Genomic DNA, 19,186 nt, shown 5'->3' with positions numbered 1-19,186 from the left:
TCTTTGGCTGGCTGAGGCTTTGGGGAGGACATCTAGGTGCAGCCCGGAGCTTCCATATTTTCATTTGCTGGTCCCTCTCTCTACTTCCCTCTGGTCTCTACTGTGTGTCCATGAGGATGAATAAGGGACTGTTAGTGAGCAAATGTTTTTTTTTTTTTTTTTAATTTTAATTGACAGGTTATTAGATTCTGATTTTACTCAACTTCCCTGTTGCTAGTGGGATTATTTATCTTTTCAGTGTTGTAATTGATAAGTGGAGTTGAATCTCAAGTGACAGTTACAGGAATCCCCAGCTTCTGAATGAGTTCCATTCTGGGAGGTGAGTTTGTGCCCTTAGTATCCAGCAAAGTGAGTCTCACACCATACACATGTGAAGTTCTGGCTCCAGTGTTGGTAAGTTGAATTTTACTATATTAAAACAAGGAATACTCGCCCATGACCTCCTATGTGAGCTCCGTGATGCTTCACATCTTTTCTTTGGGCTTTTCTGTGCTTTGTTATACGAAGTGGCAGGTGAAACCAGTAAAGTTTGATTCCTTTTTGACTACCATCTCCAGCTTTAGTTCTTTTCAGAATAATATTATTATTAATTTGGCATAAATCCTTCCACATGTGGAATTACATGTTTGTATATTTACCTAAATAATACACAGCTTCACAGCTAACCTTTTTTGTTGATTAATATGCCTTGGAGACCTATTTTGTTTTATGATGTGACTTGTTGTGTAAGCTAGTCTTGAACTTGTGACAGGCTTGCCTCAAACTTGTGGTCCTCCTGCCTCAGCCTCCTGAGTGCTGGGCTTACAGGCATGTGCCATCTTGCCCAGCTTGGAGGTCTTTTTATGTTAAACATAGAGCTGCAGATACCGGGTTTTGGATGCTGGAGGCTCCTGGAGGTGGTTTCTAGGTTCTTCCTGTCCTGAGCAAACAATTGGTCAAGATAAGCACAAACAGTAGCAAAGTTAATATTATTAAAGTTAGTAAAGGAAACAGGGTCTGTAGATTAAGTTCAAGCCAAGGGAAAGTAGGAAAAGGAGTGGTAGACCCTACAGTGTGAGAGAGGCCACATGCGAGAGCACAGAGTGGCAAAGACTCCGCGGCGAGTGTGCGTCTCTGGCCTGCAGTCCTCAGGCTGAGTCCTCGGGTCCAGACATCCTGTGTGAAACCTGCTTGTGCAGGGCTTGGGAACTGTCCCGCGTGTGTGTCCTGGAATTTCATATTTCACAGGTCACAGCTACTTCCCTGGCCCGAGTTGCTGCACTCTAACCTCCTGTCTCACTACATTTTAAAAATTGTTAAACGTGGCAGGTTTTCCGTCATTCTTATTTGTTCCGCCAGACTCTACTGAAGACCCTGCAGGCTTTGTGCAGACCAAATGAATGCACTCTGTGTGTCTGCCGTCACAGTCCCTCACACCTCATTCCCAGTTGGCCTGGTAATTAGCAGCAGCCCTCTTACATTTTTCCTATTGTGGTCACCTCCTGATTCCTAAGTAAAAGTAATTCTGCCTTAGATTTTACTCACATGGATAATTTGCCCCTTTTAGAGTTGTTTTGCTCAAGTATGGGATTTTTCTGTAGGTTCCAGTTGAGCAGTGCATGCGAGGTGAGCGGAATGTGGGCTGCAGCCAGGCTTGCACACCCCAACATGACAGCCTAGGGCACTTGGTGTGGTGGGCAGCTGAGCGGCCTGGCCTTGCTTCTTGTGTAGTTGAGGCTGGTCTTGCACTTGTGACCGGCTTGTCACTTAGCCCCTGTGCTTCTGTCGCTCACATGCAGATGTGATCCGAATAGTGCCTGTCTTCTGTGGGTTTTGTGAAGATGAAATAAAATATCCCAGTGCTGGAAATGGAACCCAGGGCCTCCTGCATGGGAGGCAAGTCCATCTCTTCTGAGCTACCACCCCAGGCCAGAGGAAGTGACTTTTAAAATGTAAAGCACTCTGAAATAGAGCGAGCACAGAGTAAATGCTGTGTGTGCTGCATTTTACCAGTTTTGAGTTGCACATTAGTGTTTAAACGTCTCTGAAACTCATGATACATCTTATGATTTTAATTGAGGGTCTCTTTTCTTGGTATCAGAGTGGTAGCTTCTGATTGCTCTTTAAATTGTATAATATTATTAACAATCATTAACTATCAGGCCAGTCCTGTTTGTTTCTTTGTTTGTTTGTTTGTTTTGAGACAGGATCTGGTAGTTCAGGCTGGACTTGAATTTACTCTGTAGCCCAGGCTGAACTCAAATTTGAAGTGATCCTGCCTTAGCCTCCTGAATGCTGGGATTATAAGAGTGTGCCTGGCCCATGCCTGGCCCAGGCCAGTGCTTTTTAAGAAAAGATAGAATCTGGATTTTTGTATGAAATATTTTGATTTTTAAATGTTCGCTTAAAAACTTTTAAACCAGGTAGGGCAAATGGCTTTTTGAGGTAGTAAATACAGTATTGCTAACTAGGTTAAAATTAAATACAAACTATTTTGAATTTTGAGCGTGAAGTAGCTTGAGTTCATCTAGTTTACACCTGGGTTATAGATGATGAAAGATCGAAAGATTGTAGTGTCCGGCCAGGTACTGTTCTGTCAGTTCCCCTTGCACTGTCGTCTGCTTCCGGAGGACCGTGTGTCCCCAGAGCCAGCACTGTGTGCACTTCCGTAGTTGCTCACACACAGGGAGAGCAGTGGGAAGCATGTCATCCAGGGTGCACATGCCCAGCAGAGGACATGGCCATTGCTGCTGTGCTACTTCATCTCCCCGTTAACAGCGTCCTTCTCATGGTCTGTCAGAGTTACAGGTTTGCTTCTTCATGCCTTTGGCTGGGAAGTTCCCTGTTATGCTGCCCTCACGTGCTGTCCTGACTTGAGCACAGGTCGGTGTGTGTGCCTTCAGAGATGCATCAGCCGGGGTTCACTCAGCCTGAGTTACAGGGCTGCTGGCCCCGAGTTCAGTGTTAATGATTAGGAATAAGTACTAACTACTTGTCTCTGAAGAGAAATGCGCTTAGAGCAAGTATTTGTATTGCTTGTGCAGAGAAAGGCTCCGTGAAGCCAGCCCTGTGTTCCCCTAGGAGCTCTGGCAGGTGTCCTCTCATGAGGGTGTCACGCGGTGCTCACCTGCTGTGTTTACCCAGTGGATACCAGCGAGTCGGTCAGGTGTGTGAGAGCAAGTGTTAAAACAACAGCAAGGTCTGGTAGATCTGCAGATTTCTTTGGTTTCCCTTTTGGTTATGGAAGTAGAGTGAAAACACGCTCGCTGTAGTAAGTGGTTCAGAGGAGTGAACCCTCCTGTCTCACTTCCCGTCGCCAGGTGTAATCGCTCATAGTTTGCTATGCAGCCTTTGAGAGTGTTTTTGATCATTTTGTTTCACTGGGTTTTTTGGTTTTGTGTTTACCAATATGTATATTTATACAAATAGATTTTGAATGAAATAACTATATATACATATGTGTACATATGTATATATTAATTTAACAGTAGACGCTGGAGAATTTCCTGTTTACCAATCACTGAACATGGTAGTTCCCTGGAGGATTTTTACACATAGATATATATGTGTGTGTGTGTGTGTGTGTGTGTGTGTGTGTGTGTGTGTGTGTGTATAATAGCTGGGTGTGATGGTGCACACCTGGAATCCCGGCACTGGGGAAGCTGAGGCAGGAGGATCACAGGTTTGAGGCCAGCCCTGACAACATATTGAGGATTGAGGCTCCAAAAAATTATAAATTTGTTTCGTGAAAACAAGCTGAACACCGCAAGTACCTGATGGTTTTTTTGGAGATACCAGGTCCCAAAGCCAGGCCTGCTTGTGCAGGGCACACACTTTGAACATCGAGCTACATCCCAGTCCTCTTTTAATCCAGGGCCTCGTACATGCCAGGCCTGTGCTTTCCCACTGGGCCACATTGCAGGCCGGAGCTTAGTTCCTCCTCTTTGTGTAAAAATGAGTTTCTTTGACATTGGCGCTGCTGCTGTAACTGGCAGAAAGCAGGTGTAGCTGAGATTCCAGTCTGCCTTCTCCACCAGAGTCCTGCCTCCTCGGGTCCCTGCAGTGGGGTGCCCTTCTTGCTCTGACTTTGTTTCCTCAGATGCTATAGTTGTTTGAATTGAAGGTTCAAGTTGCAGGTTGGAGGGAGGAAAAAGGAATGAAGAGCAGACAGCTTCACTTTAGGAGCATGACTTGAAGGTCTAGCTTCTTGGCTGATGTGACTGCTCTTGGAGCGGGCTACAGGAGGGCTTGGAAAGTAGCTTGGGTGGACAGCCAGGTGCCAGGTGAAGCACAGGGCCTCCCTGGTGAGGGGGGAGGCGGCCTGGGGCGCATTTCCATGTCACTGAGATGGCTTTGTTAAGTGAGGAGAGCTACAATTTCTGGGTAGAAATGAAGCATACTTGTGCTGTGGCAGTTTTGGGCCGACAAATGTGAACTGAGGAATCACCTTGCCTGGAGTGAGACACCGCCAGGCCCAGACTTGGGGCCTGTGGAGGATGCTCGCCTCTCATTGGGTTCAGTCCTCCCCAGAGCAGCAGCATAAGCCTCCTGGTAGGAGGTTCTTATTCAGAAGCGCCCCCCCCCCCCCCCCCGCAACCGTTACTGGAGTGGCGAGGCCTCCAAACTGCAGTGATGCTGCACTCTCCTCTCACTGTCTGTCCTCAGCCTGATGGGTTCCTGTCAGACAAATCGCACTCTGACCTCACAGCTGACCAGTGCAGGAGCAAACTGAATCTGCAGCATTTGAATAGTCTTTAGGTGTTTGTGAGACGTGGTTGGCAAGTGTAGCAAATGCGTGCATTTTAAAATTTTTGCAGCAAGTGACGTTGGCATTAATCCCTCAAAGTACCCTCCATCCTTTCAAACACCAGGTTCTGTCTTTGCCGCCACTCTCCAAAGTAGCTCTGAAAGTCCTCATCTTCAGCTTTGTCCGGGTTGCCTCACTGTCCTGAATCTGAACATTTTCTGATATGGGCGTTTTGATATTGGGGAAGAGCCCGAAGGTGCACAGCATCCGACCCAGCGAATGAGCTGGGTGAGACACAGCATGGTATTTCACGAGGCTACCTTCTGAACTTCCGCGTCATGCGCCTTAGGAGGACTCCCGGGACTGTTTCAGAAGGGGGCAAGGACCCATGTGTACCTGTGTTTGAAAGGAAGGGCATGTTCTAAGGAGGCCTTATGGAGGTCTTCCCACAGTCAATTGTGACAAAATTTTAAGAAACTTCGGCATTCACTCTCAGTTTCAGTCACATCTAGTAGATGAGGGAAATGATAGCCAAAAGAATATTGCAAAGGAGCTTGACAGTAAAATGTGCTAACTTTTTGAGGATGTATAGGTGCCAGGTATTGTACAAAGCCCTTTGTTTGTGTATTTTCTTTTGTGTTTTTGAGACAAGGTCTCACTGTGCAGTTGAGGCTGGCCTTGAGCTCACTTTGTAGCCCAATCTAACCTCAAACCCGTGGCTGTCCTCCTGCCTCTGCCTTCTGAGTGCTGGGATGGCCGGCGTGCCTGGTGGCCTTTGGTGTTTATTTCTTCATTTAACATTTTAAAGACATTCCTAGATAGAAAATTGGCTACAGTTATGTTCCTTGTTTAGGATCAGTATTTTTTGTTTAGTGCAAGAAATACCTCTGTATTCAGCGTGTGTTTATTGTCCAAGTAAATGACGCTGAATAAATATCTCTTTCTTGTCTAAAAATTTGGGGTTTCATCCTTTAAGGATGGGAACTAATTGAACATAGTCTTGCTGTGGTCATTTGTTTTCATCAGTAGCTGATTTCATTTTATTTTGAGCAATACAATGAAGGTAGCACCTTAAAAAAATGAGTTAAATAAGTCAAGAGATTCTCCTGGAAATTCAGTAAAACAGACACCATTTTTATTTCCTTCCAGCCCTTTTTCTGTTCTCATGAGTAGTTGCTGGGGCAGGGCTGTAGCACCTTGGTAGAACCAGTGCTTAGCTTTTGGGGGGCCCTGGGCTTGATCCCCGACACCAGAAAGGAAAGTGGTACTTGCTCTTACCCAGATTCAGATGCATCAGAGATGATGCACAGAGCACAGTCACATTTCCGGTACAGTTATACTGTAGTTAGTGGCGTGCTTTTAATGCAGTGCGACTTCCAGCCAAGCACGCCATTTACGGCTTTGTGCTTATGTCTTAAACATCTTTCCGTGGCCACGTATGTGATTCTGCTTCATTGTTTATCAGCTAAATAGCGCGTGTGTGTTCTTTAGTTCTGATTGATGGATATTTAGGATTCCGTTTTAACTTTGAGAAATATTGCTGCAAAGAACATTTCAATATAGGCCATGTGTAGTGGGTATGTTACTGAAAGATAGGGTCCTAAAATATGAGCTCCTCACCCGAGTATTACAAACCGGGCGTGTGTGGTGCTGGAGGTGGAACCCACGCCTCCGGAGGCTGGGCGATCACCCTCAGGCCCTGAGCCCTGCCCCAAGCCATTGCCAGGTGCTGTGTTATATAAAAGTGGGACCATTGAGTCTGTGGTACTGCTATTTTAAATTTTGGAGTCCAGTGGACAAAAATCATCTCAGGCCTTTAATCCCAGCACTCTAGAAGGTAGAAACAGGAAGATCACAAGTTTGAGACCAGCCTGAACAATTTAACAACTTAATTTAAAAAGGGCTGAGGATGTAGCTCTGTGCAAAGGCCCTATATACAATCTCCAGTGTCATATATACAAAACAACAATAAAAACTCTTGTCTGCTTTAAGTTGTATTTATTTTCACGACTGAGATGATGATTTTCTTTATGTATATCTCATAGCTCTTGAAAAAACAAGCCTGAAATATTAGATTTTTTTAGAACTCATAATTTACATGTGGTTTTACAGCTTGCTCTTTCCCCTGTGTATCGTAGTATCTTTTATCAGTGTAGTTAATTGTTTTGAATAGCTCCATAATATTCCATTGAAGAGTGTATCACCATATATTTAGCTTTTCTTTCTGAATGAACAGTGTCTAGCTTTTCTCTACTGTAAATAATGTACCAGAATTTATTTTTAAATTCAGTTTGGGAAGATTTTTTTTGCAAGAGTTAATAGCTGAGAGGTTTTTTGTTGCTGTTGTTGTTTTTTGGTACTGGGGATCAAACTTGCAATTGTGTGCTTACAAGGCAAGTGCTTATACTGCTGGGCTAAATCCCTGGCCTCCTTAAATTTAGTTTAAATTTTAATTCCTACATATTATTTTATCATGGTAGATTTTGAGACATTTAAAGTTTTCAGGTGCAATTCTGCTTTTTCTTATTCAGCTATGCAGTGAAAGTGTTCAGGGGAAATTATGACAGTAGGCAAATGTTATTTTAAAACATTACATAACCTACTGCTGCCCTCTACAATAATCCGATTGGATTTTCTCTCTTCTTGGTTCAGTTGTAATAGGCATGTTTAGAATTCTCTAACTCTAATGATATTCTTAATTCCTCAATTTGTGTAACTTACTTTGACTTATCCCTCTCTCCTGCCCACTTTTCAAGTTTCCAGGGGAAAATTTTTTTGTTTCTGAGGTACTGTGGTTGAACGCAGGCTCTTTTCACTGAACTCCATCCCTGGCTCTTTGTAGATTTTATGACAAGGTACTACTAACTTTCTTTGGTTGAGCGCTCTCAAACTTGTGATCCCCCTGCCCCAGCCTCCGAGAGATACGTAAATTTTTGGAAGACCACCTCAACATTGTCCCATTTATTGATTTTTTTCCAAAATCAAACGGTATAAATTTTGGAGGGAAAATTTCGCCATTTTTCTTCTTTGTTGTCTTCTCTTAATGGTATTTTATTTTTCTGTGACAGATTCAAAAGCTTTGTGACCGAGTAGCTTCATCTACTTTACTCGATGATCGAAGAAATGCTGTTCGTGCCCTCAAATCATTGTCTAAGGTCTGTAAACTTGATTAATTATGTATGCCCTGGTTTCTGATCAAATAAATACCTTACCTTTTGCCTTTTAAATTATTTAGCTTCTTAATTTGGCTGGGTGTCGTGACGCACGTCTGTAATCTTACCACTCAGGAAGCTGAGGCGGGAGGGTGGCAATTGAGGGCTTGTTGGGCCACAGCAGGATGCAACTCAGACAGAATAACAGCAAAGTGAAAGGGTTTCCTGACTGGGTCTCAAGTACCTTAATAGTGCTTTTCTCTTACCGTGCAGAAATACCGCTTGGAAGTGGGCATCCAAGCTATGGAGCATCTTATCCACGTTCTGCAAACAGATCGGTAAGTCTCTGCTTGATGATTTTTCCTCCCGAATCTTCTTATACTTTGAATTAACTTGCTTTAGAGTTAGCGTTACCAGGCTCAAGGCACGGTCTTCTCAATAGGTGTTTGCTGGGTGCGTGATGCAAGCCCCTGGCCCAGGCAGCAAGTCAGACTGGGAGCAAGGTGAGGTGACACCAAGGCCAGGCTGAGGGGCTTTGTTAGACAAGTTATCCTGCTGTGTCAGGCAGCCAGAGATCTCCCTTTCAGGGAGATAAACTGTGAGTGAAATGGGGATCTGCTGCGTCTTCATGGAAAGATCCCCAGCCTGCTTTTAACTCTTCTACCTTCTTTTTAAGGATCTGCATCTTTGGGGTTTTTTTTGGTCTTTTTCCTTTTTATCGGCATCTTTGGTTTTAATCAAGGTGTGCGGTGGCTTTCAGCTCTCACCTCTGGTGGAGGCTTCAGTCGCTCATCACACACACCAAGTTCTCATGTAGGATCAGATTCAAAACAGTCGCAGTTAACTTGCTTCTGGTCCTCCTGTTGCTGTCTGTACTTCACCACTTTCCCTGCCTTTGCCCTGAGGTTGGCCCAGGCAGTGTATCCGGAAGATCTGTCTCTCTCTTTAGCTTCCTGTGCTGCAGAAACCAAAAGCAGTCCGCGTCCCAGTGTTTGCTCTCTTCACTTTGTTGGCCCTGGTGCTGGTTCTCAGTACCATCGTGTCAGCTGTCTCCAGAGTAGTGAAGTTGAAGACTTTGATGGTAGGGAGACTGTCGTGGGTGTGCAGACCTATGGTGACCCCAGGGGTCACTGAGGGCAAAAGAGGATGTCAGAGTGGTGACACAGGAGAACTTGACCTGCGGTGGCTGGCTTTGAAAGAGTAGTAAGGGGGCCGGGGAATGGGGCAGCTGGGGAAGGGCTGGGAAAAGACTCCAGTCATGATGCCCCCCACTTAGGGTGTTTCTTGGCCTGTATTTGTTGAGTCACATGTGCATTTCATTGAGTCTTACAAAATGAATATTGAAACTATCAGCATCTCAGCATGGAAAATAAAGCACAACTGCTTAAACAGTGATTGTTGCTGTTATTTTTAGTGCATAGCAGAAAATAAGTGTGTGAGAGAAGAAAGCTGCCTTGAGAGAGAGAGAGAGACACGGGTCCCAAGTACCTGGCCAAGGACTCTGTCTTTTTTAGGGCCTTTTATAGAGTAAAACCACTAGGTGAGACAGGTCCAAGCTGGGGAAACTGGGAACTCACAAAGCAGATAGACATGAGGTGGGACAGAACTATGGTCAACCAGTAAGATTAATTGTTGAGGTAAAATTGACCACATCAGAGACAAATGGAGAAGTGAGTCAGGTAGGAAGTGGGCAGTGACTCTTAGAGCAGTGACTCTTTCCTTGGAGGTTTGGAATGGTGGCCCCAGGCTTCCTCAGGGTGATCCATACCTATTTAGAATATCAATCCCTGATGCTTATACTTAGGATGTGGTTGCATTTGTTTTACCTTGAGATCTGGCCCACACAGGGAGGTGTCTTTCTCCTCCTAGGTTGCAAGATAAGCTTGTGTTCTGCCAGCCCTGTCTGACTGCCTATAATATTTGTAACTTAACTCAGCTGCCTGTAACATTCCTCCTTCAGAAGAAATAACCTGAGCTGCCCTGAGGGCTAACAGGCCGTGACTGCTCTGGCTTCTTGAAGCTGAAGGAGGTCTTGTTGAACTATAGTCAGGAATACTCTGCAGAGGTTTTGTCTAATAGCCCTCAGTAGATACCAGGCATTTTCATCTTGGGTAGGCGTACAGCTTTACGTCTGAAGGAGACAAAGCCAGAGAAACAATTAAGGATGCATGGGCCAAATAATAGAATCAACAGGATTATTATGAGTACAGTTAACAAAGATTTCTACCATGAGGAGGTAGTAATGGTTTCCCATAAGAAGGAAAGGGATAAAGTCCAGAGAATTTTAGAATCTGTCATGTCATTGATTTGACATCTAATATCTTTAACAGTTAATTGAGATATTAGCAGAAGGATCAGGAATGTACACACATTTGGTTTATACAGGTACACAAGTACCTGCTGTTAGAATGTCTGATGCCACTCAAGTTTGGAGATGGCCTGTTTTATTAATTTTACCTTTTTTATTTATGAGAGAGGGGTCATTTAAGGCCCACTGAGGATAGATAGTTAAGGCCTCCATATGCATCATATAACCTTTTTTTGAACAAGATCTGGTGGATCCCAGTAAAACAAACCTAAAAAGAATCTAGCATATTGTTACTGTTTTCATTTTTCTGATGCCTTGGGGTTTGGCACCTTCTAGGCAAGAACAAACTTCAATCAAAACATTAGCATTAGGGCTCACAGGTGAGTTTAGAAACTGTTTCTAAGTAGTAGCAATTGTAACCCATTGGCTCTTAGGACCTTTTATTGATGGAGTCTTGACATTTTGTCATAAGTCCCTCTAGATTTAGTTATAATTATCTCTAAATTTTTGATAATGTAGGAGAACCAGATTAATGTATTATTTTGACAAATAAAGTGCTCAAGTTTTTTGTATATGAACAACTATATGTACTATATTTGTAAAAACTAGTCTCAACATCATTTTGTCTAGTTGGCAACTTGGAAATATATAGATTATATCTATATATATAAATGCTGAAGCATTTAGACATGATAAAATCTCTCCAGAATTGAAGTCAGGCTTTTAGACATAACTAAAAGAATGAGTGAAGAAAAAGTTATCTCAATTTCAGTTTAAGCAGCCTAGATTTTGGTGGCTGTGTTGAGATACAGTGCCTGGAAGGAAGACCAGAATTGAGAAGGACACAGAGACATGTGCCAGTGTCCATGCAATTGGCTGGTTTTTACCTCTCACCATAATTACTCAGGGCTCCTCTGTGGAGATGACAGGCAGTGATGACAGTTTGGCCAGAGGGAGGAGACCAGTGCCCCGAGGTCCTTTAGTCCTGCTGGGCCAGCTGATAGGATGGGCCTAAACCCTGAGACCTTGGCCTCAGAAGGCCGTCTACCTCCATTGTCACCTTCTACAGTCAGGGCATGGCTTCAGGGGCTTCCTAGGGCGGTCTCTTGAGGTGGCCCGGCTTGTGGCAGCGATAGCAGGTCGGTGTAGTCTTCATCAAGCTCTTCCTGGTGCCCCAAGAACCAGACTTGAGGTCTGTTTCTTTAAGGCCATGGCAAAGCAGCCACTTTCTGGTCTCTTTGTTTTCTCCCTTTGACTTTTCCCAGTCCTGGTTATAGAATACTAAGAGGCCATTTTTACTAAAGAATCGAGTGAACTGTCTGGAGCAAAGGGTATCTTTTGTAGTTTTTTTCTAATATCTGGAGTTGACTTGGTAATAATCATGTCTTTAACAAAATCTGTCCTATTGATTCATGATCTATGGACATATGTTGTCTTAGTGCCTCTAATAAATTATCTAAGAAATCAGAGGGGTTTTTATCATTCTCCTGAAAAGTAGCTGAAAATTTAAAATAACCACAAGGCTTGGATTTTGTCCTTCTTACACTTTGGAAAATAAACATTTGAAAATGTCTCCTGCTCCAGTCCCCATTTTGCTGTCAGGCCAGTTGGGCTTTGGGTGGGAACTGCATGTGCCCCAGTGGGAACTGGTGGTTCCCCTGGCTGTCTGTCTTCTGGTCTTCTAAAATTAACAATATGATACTCATGTCCGAAGGTAATAGAAGCTTGTAATGCTGCCTGTCTCTCACTAGAAGTCAGTGGTTGGTTTAAGAGTAACATTATATCTTACCAGCCTAGTTCATGAGTCTAAATTAAAGTCCTCTAAAGGACATCAGTGTGCTTGTCAGGGTCATCTGAATATTTTCCTAGTTCTGGCTTAATTTGCTTTAAGTCATAGAGAGAAAAAAAACCTGTGAATGGAAATAGTCTCTTAAAGATTATAATTATACCTGGAGCATAAATAAGAATTATCTCAGTGTAAAGAAAATTTCAACATAAAGCACTTCTAACCACTGTTCCTTTTTTAGTATGTCTCCAGTTGTAAAAGAATATTGTAATTAATACTTTCCTCTGTATTCCTTTTTGGCTCCAGGGAGTAGGTAGGCTACGCACATGTGCAGAGAAATATCAAACAGTTTTTTCTCAACATGGAAAGGTCAAACATCTTCCAGTGCTTAAGAATGCATTCCAAAGAGAGAGGGGCTTTGGCTTTGAGTTGCCCATGTCTGCAAGGTAAAAAAGCAACACGTAATGGTGTGAAACCATTTTTGTACCAGCAATTAAACTCAGGAACTTTCGCTGAGCTCTGTCTCTAGCCCCGTAGTGCAAGAGACTCTGACATTGAGCTACCTAACTGTGCAAAGACAGGAGATAACTAAGGCATCCCTTATTATTCCTATTTGATAATGTCCTCAAGGCGTCCCTAAGGTTGATTGCACTCCAGAGAAGGTGGATGCCATCTGAAGAGAGTAGAAGACAAAATGCCCCCAGCCTACCCATCCTTGAACTGGCGCGCAATTTTATCTTCCCTGGGAGCTCATGAACTTTTTTCCATGTGACTTTGTACGTTATAGTAACAGGAATGTTTAAAGAAGGAAGCATCACTTGGTAATGAACTCCTGCTTTTGTTCACTGGAAGAGGGCATAGCTAAAAAGGTGAGTAGGAAGTAGCATTTCTCAGGTTGTAAAGGAGCTCACCTCTAGAGAAAGTACAACAGTTGACTGGCAGAGCTCTGCCCCGTGCACTAGGGCAAAGTCTCCAGACACTTATGTCCTCCATCTAATTACCTAGGTAACCTTTCCTAGTAACAAGATAAGGCTATGCGTATTTAAATTGCTGTGTCTTTGAAGCTCACAGGTTAAATTTATAAATTATCATCTAGCAATCACATTTTATATGTTAGTAAAGGCACATCAGTCTTCCAGGCACACAGGAAGAAAAGGGCTATTTACTCTTTATATATGTAAAGCACAAATGTAAATCCTTCGCCTACTAGCTGTTGTGGAATGTAAACAATTGTTGCAAACTCTCTCAATTTAATCCCTGAAAGAAAGGTAGTCTGAGTGATCTAAAAATCCACTGGAAAGCTTAGTGACAGTCCCTAGTCTAATAGCAGAGAAATAAGGTAATAGGTAAGTGGGAGATTTTCAGTGGTCACAAGCCAGTGTCCTCTAAGGGACCTTTGGGTGACCACCAGAGAGTCACTCTGGCCAGGAACCCTCCGCTGTTGTTTCTGTTGGCCCAGATAACCAGCGGTCAGTCTCCAAAAGGGAATCCAGCTGTCTGTCTGGTCAACATTCCATTGACTCCATTGGCCACTGGCCTCAAGGGGGAGTCACCAAACAGATGCTGGGGAAGCTGTCTTCTGCTTTTGAGGATGGCAGCTGCTATAGAGCAATTAATTAGGTGGCAGAGTAAACACCTTTTGTCAGGGTTCTATAAGGGATAGTTATAAAGCCTGAGCAAGATCATTGCTTAGTGCTCTATAAATTTATAATAAAGGTTTTAAAGTCCACAACTTGGAAAGGTTAGGGAGTCTCCTTAGTCTAAATTTGTTTAGGTCCCCTAAGTGTGCTGCTTTTGGGGATAGCTCCTTTTGATGTCACCCAGAAGTCAGTTCTTTTTACCATCTCTGGAGGAGATTGTGCCCAGAACACTAAGCCAGGATTTGGCTCTTACATGTGTTCTCCTGGATGGGCAAAACTCTAATGTCTCATCTGATGCAGAAACAGCATATGTGTCCCTATCTAAGATGACTTCCCTGTCTTCAGCATTAGCATTTCTATGGGCTTAACCTAGGAGGAGTATGAATAGTCTAGAGTTCTTTCTGATTTTATATGCCTCTATAAAGAAATAATAAAGTGGGGGAACTGGTTAGAAGTAAAGCCAAAGAGAGGACACTGAGGCAGAACAGGCTTTACATTTTCTCTAGAGTGTAGAGGAGGATCAGAGCCAGTCTGTCTCAGTGAAACCTTGCCTCTAGGATTTCGAGGCCAACCATCAGCCTAGTATCACTTAAATGGTGGAAATGGTGCTAGTTTTATTATAGGCATTTATATTTTCTAAGTCTGAGCTAGACTTCATTTAAGAACCATTTTACAGACGTTTATATTAAAGTCTGCTAAGGGTGCTCTAAGAGAGGGTGCTCCCTCTCTCTAGTGCTGTTGTCTAAATACAGTCTAGTAATGAGTACCAGTAAATTTAGCAACTAACTATATGTATAAGAAGAAAATAAAAATGCCCCATTAAAGAAATATCATAACCTTATAATTTTTCCATGTTTTAACTTAGATTTACCATTATTTTAACAAAATTATATGAGACTAAACAGTTATAAACAATGGGGAGAGACAAAATTTGAAGCATAAAAATTTGTTACTTAAATGAGTCCCAGTCCAGAGTCTATGAAACAAAAGCAAACTCTCACATCCGTCCAATGATCTCGATGGAAGACCTCCAAATGTTATAGGGAAATAAAACTCCCAATCTATGAGTTTGTGTTCTCTAAAATCAAAGAACAAATTTTAGGAACAATGGAGGCTAAGGACAGAATTTGTTCAGAGAAGGAAAGCTTCTGTCTGAGAGATATAAGGGGTCCTGAGTGGGTTGCCCATAAATGTGTAAATATTGATAAAGCTTAGGTAATAGATTTTAAAGGACCCTTTTACTACATACTCACTGTGTGCTGGGTTCTGTGCTTAGAAGTAGAATCGATCACAGCCCCGTGAATGTGTGAACAAATAATTACATCCTTTCAGGTACTGCTGAGTTTCACTGTGACTCTTAGACAGTAAAAAAAGCAAACCTCCTCTGAGTTTTTCCTTGCCTGTACTGAATTTCCCTTTCCATTTGCCTCTGCTGCCTGTGAAACTTTTTAGACTTCACTGAAGCTGGGCATTGTGGCACATGCCTGTAGTCCTGTACTTTGGAAGGCCAAGGCAGGAAGAGCACAAGTTCAAGTTCAGCCCGGGCAACTTAGCAAGACCCTGTCTCAAACAAAAAAGAAAGCTCCATTGAATACGAAGGTCTATGTTCTCAGCCATCTCTCTTTCCACCTGCTCTCGCCTTCACTACTGTATCCTGCTGCTTTTCCTGGCCTGTATAATGCACATTCAGAACTCTACCCGGCTCCCTTTATCCTTAGCTGTGCCCAGAAAGTTACCGTTTCATTTGTTTTCTTGGTGTGACCTGGGAGAGACTGCTCATTCTCCTGACTCCCACACCCAGTGCCTGCTGATGTTTCTGAGCCGTGGCACCTCATGAGTTTGTTCTTTGATTGAACTATTAAAGTATACGTTTCACGAGTTCCAGTATATTCAGAGTTGTATAACCATCACCACTCTGTCCTGTCATAATAGCAGAGAGACACCTCCCTCCAGGAGCTGTCCTTCTCTGTGCCTCCCCAGAATTGGCCCTGAGCTCTGCTCTCTCACTGTGTGCCTCTGGCTATCTTGGGTGCTTCATGTCAGTGGACTCACACCTCATGTGGCCTTTGTGTCTGGCTTCTTTTGCTTTACCTACTATTTGAAGATTTGTCCATGTAGTAGCATGTATCAGCCTTCTGTTCTTTTGACTGAATAATACTTGATTCTATGGGTATGGTTTTGTTTTTCCACTCATTAATTGATAAAACACTTAATACTTCCATTCAAGGCTATTATGAGTAATATGGTAAGCATTTGCACTGATTTTCTAAGAACACGCATTTTCAGTTCTCTTGGGTATGTTGTTGTGGGTTGAGTTTTCAGGTCATGTGGATAATCCTGTTTAACTTTTTGAACATTTGCCAAATTTTCACAGGGCGAAAGCATTTTATGTTACTGCCAGCAGTATTGAGAGGTACAGGCAGCCTAGGGGCTGTAAATAGTACTTCTTAATTTTGTTTAGTTTTCTGACTGGTTTTAATGTGCATTTTCCTAATCATTAATGATTTTGAATCTCTCTCATATGTATATTGGCCATTTTATATATATATAAAAAACTAGGACTGGAACATCAGGACCTTTGTACTAAGCCACATCTTCAGTTATTTTATTTTATTTTTCAAAATGGGGCTTCACTTAGTGACTAAGTTGCCTAACTTGGGCTTGAATTTGTGACCCTCCTGTCTCAGCTTCCCAGAGTGCAGTCTCAGCTTCCCAGGATTGCAGTGTGAACCACCACACCTCGCGTTGTATATCTTTTTACTGGAAAAGTCTATTCAAATTCTTTACCCACTTTTACTTTTTTTTTTTTTTTTGGTACCGGGGATCAAACTCATGACTGCATGCTTGCAAGGCAGTTGCTTATGCCACTGAGCTAAACCCCAGCCCTTTCTTTGCCCAAAAAAGCACTTTATTTTATCTTTTATTGTTGAATCATAGTACTTCCTTACATATTCTGGATATAAGGCCCTTTTCAGATTTATTATTTGTGAATGTTTCCTTTAATTTTGTGGATTGTCTTTTTACTTTTCCATAGGGTCCTTTTTTTTTTAGACAGGGTCTTGCTATGCAGTTCAGGCTGGCCTTGGGCTCACTTTGTAGCCCAGGCCTGTTTCAAATTTGCAGTGATCTATTACGGTTTGAAGCACTTCCCTCCATATTTCCTTGGCCTTTGAAGTTTGTGTTGAGACATCTGCTGTAGGGTTTGCCTTTATAAGTAATTTGTTCTTTTCTCTAATAGCCTTTAAGACTCTTTCCTTATGTTGGACTTCTGGGACCTTGCCTATTATGTGTTGTGGAAAAGTTTTTTTCTGATTGTGAGTACTTGGGGTTCAGTATGCCTCATTTATCAGTATGTTTATTCTTTGCCCTTGTTCGGGAAGTTTTCTGTTATTATTTTTGTAAACAGGTCTTTTTAGTGGCAGTCACAAAGGCCTTCTGATTTTTCACTGATTCCGGTTCATATAGAATTTGTCTTTGCATTGTCTGGCAGCTCTTGGGGCTGTTTTCTGTCTTGTTTATTCTCTCTGAGTGTATCGTCACCTGCATCAGCCCTGCCTTCTTTCTGACACTGTCCCCACAGCAGTCACTTCTGTACTTGCAGAGGAATGTTTTAGTCTTCTGCTTGATACCTTTTCATGGACTCTTAATTATTTGCTAAATTGGTGAGTCACATTTTGTATCGTCTTTGGTAGTTCTTGTAAGATCTTGTTGCCTTTTTGCTCATGTTTCTGTTGGGTTTTTGTAGGGTGTGTATGCAGAGTGAGGGTTGCGGGTTGATTATAGCAGGATTTTGTTGCTAGTGTGGAGATGTCTATAATTCGTATCTGTACTCCAGGTTTGGCTAACTGTAGATTTGCCTCCGCAGTACCTGATCCGCTTCATTAGTTCGGGAAGGGAAAGGTACAGTTATAATTGATCCAACTTTCAGTTCTTCGGAAATGAACCATGGTATTGTTGATGACACAGAAACAAACCAGATACTGGCACAGTGGCACATGGAAAAAGCAAATAGACTGCCAAGCTCTCTGCAGGATGTGGGCAGCCGGGCAGGGTAGTAAAGCAGTCTGTTGGACTTAACACCAGCACTTCAAGACCCAGCCCCCACTGAAACACACACTAGGGTCCCATATCCTTTCTGGTCTTGGTGGGGGGGGGTCCTGTGTCTGACACCCACTGTAGTCAGGGATTGTGAGAACAATTAGAATCAGGACATGGAATTTTATAGTATTATTTTATGATGGTTACCCAGAATTAACACAAGAAAGTGCAGGAAATCTGTCCATAACATCAAAGACATAGAATATTCTGCCAAGGGCCTGAATCCCACAGCAATGTCCTGCATGAGTCCAGATGAAGACCCACAGCTCATGACAATACCTCCCATGAATCCAGCTGGAGATCTAGAGCCCACAAGAAGGACTCATGCAGGCTCTTCTACAGATCTGTGCTGGGAAGGCCCAAAGGTCAGCAGTGGAAGCCAGAAAGTCTATGCCAGTGGGGTGAAGGAGCTGTGCTGGTAGATTGAGGGTTCTACGCTGGAGCCAAGAAGTCACACTCATAATAAAGACCAGGGCTGTCCTGAAAAGCACCACAGCCATCCTCAGTGACACAGAGGCCCTAAGCTCCTCTGATGATAAGCACAGTCGAGTACCTGCCAGAAAGCCAGCATAATGAGTTGTCCTGGAGATTAAATGGCACACATCTTCCCCTCCAGAGCCAGGAAACAATGCTGGATGTAAGGACCAGAGCTCCCCCAAAAGTGAACCACAGCCACTCTCACCAAAAAGGTCCTGAGCTCCTCCAATGACAATGGTCGAACTCACACTGGGGAAGCTAGTCATGACGAGCTCCTCCAGGAGAACCAACGGCTCAAACAGCAACACACAGGAGAACCCACAATGCCTAGCTTCTGCTTCACACCTCTATTTATGCTGGCAACTTTCCTCAGGTGCAACATTTATGCTCAGCACCATGGTGATTTAATTTCTCTGGCGTTAAATTGACCATCAATTCTTAATCCATGACACCTACCCTCTTTGTAACTGTGTTTTAAGGCCACCTTCCGCCTAGTCACTGGGCAAGTAACCCTGGACACCCTTAGGGGAAATTGGTCTGTGTCAGGTAGCTTAGTTCTAAATAATGAACCCTTCCCTAATGGCTCCTGATGAAAAGCTGCAGATATGGCGGATGCTGCAGGCAGTGTCTCTCGGCACTGGCCTGCCATGGGGGCTTCGCTTTCCAAGGAGACAGAACCCCACACTGTGACGCAGTCCACCCTGACTCTGTGGACTTATGGAAGCCCCTGTGGCTCTCCTGGGGTTTGGCTCACTGCTTGCTCCTGAGACAGGGCCTTGGCCCAGGCGCTGGGCTGTGCTTCCCTGGCTGCTTCATCCTGTCCTCTCCACATGCTTTGCTCCTCTGTCCTCTCTGTGATATCCATGGTCTCAGCCCATTCCCTCCTGATTCCTGGAGATCTGCTGCTTCTTGCCTTCAAGTTCTTGTTTTCTAGGTATCTCAGTTCAAGGTCCTAGAAGGCTGTATTTTGCCTGGTCATTTTTACCTCCTAAAGCTGTT

General features: G+C 43.4%; 1 protein-coding gene across 3 annotated transcripts in view; it reads left to right on the top strand.

Annotated features, from left to right (window-relative positions):
- Uso1 (USO1 vesicle transport factor) overlaps positions 1-19,186 on the top strand; it is an 81,895-nt gene that overhangs the window by 4,306 nt on the left and 58,403 nt on the right. For all 3 annotated transcript variants that reach the window (XM_003469380.5, XM_013151910.3, XM_063249403.1), the window contains exons 2-3: positions 7,795-7,881; positions 8,152-8,216. In XM_003469380.5, the coding sequence (XP_003469428.2) occupies positions 7,795-7,881; positions 8,152-8,216 (152 nt within the window). The remainder of the gene's footprint in view (positions 1-7,794; positions 7,882-8,151; positions 8,217-19,186) is intronic.

Source organism: Cavia porcellus, unplaced genomic scaffold, assembly GCF_034190915.1.
Source record: "Cavia porcellus strain 051 isolate PalLab524CR breed Dunkin Hartley unplaced genomic scaffold, mCavPor4.1 scaffold_5, whole genome shotgun sequence".
In the NCBI taxonomy this organism is placed as follows: Eukaryota; Metazoa; Chordata; class Mammalia; order Rodentia; family Caviidae; genus Cavia; species Cavia porcellus.
The sequence above is the reverse complement of the archived record's forward strand: the minus strand, read 5'-3'. Positions and strand labels throughout refer to the sequence as shown.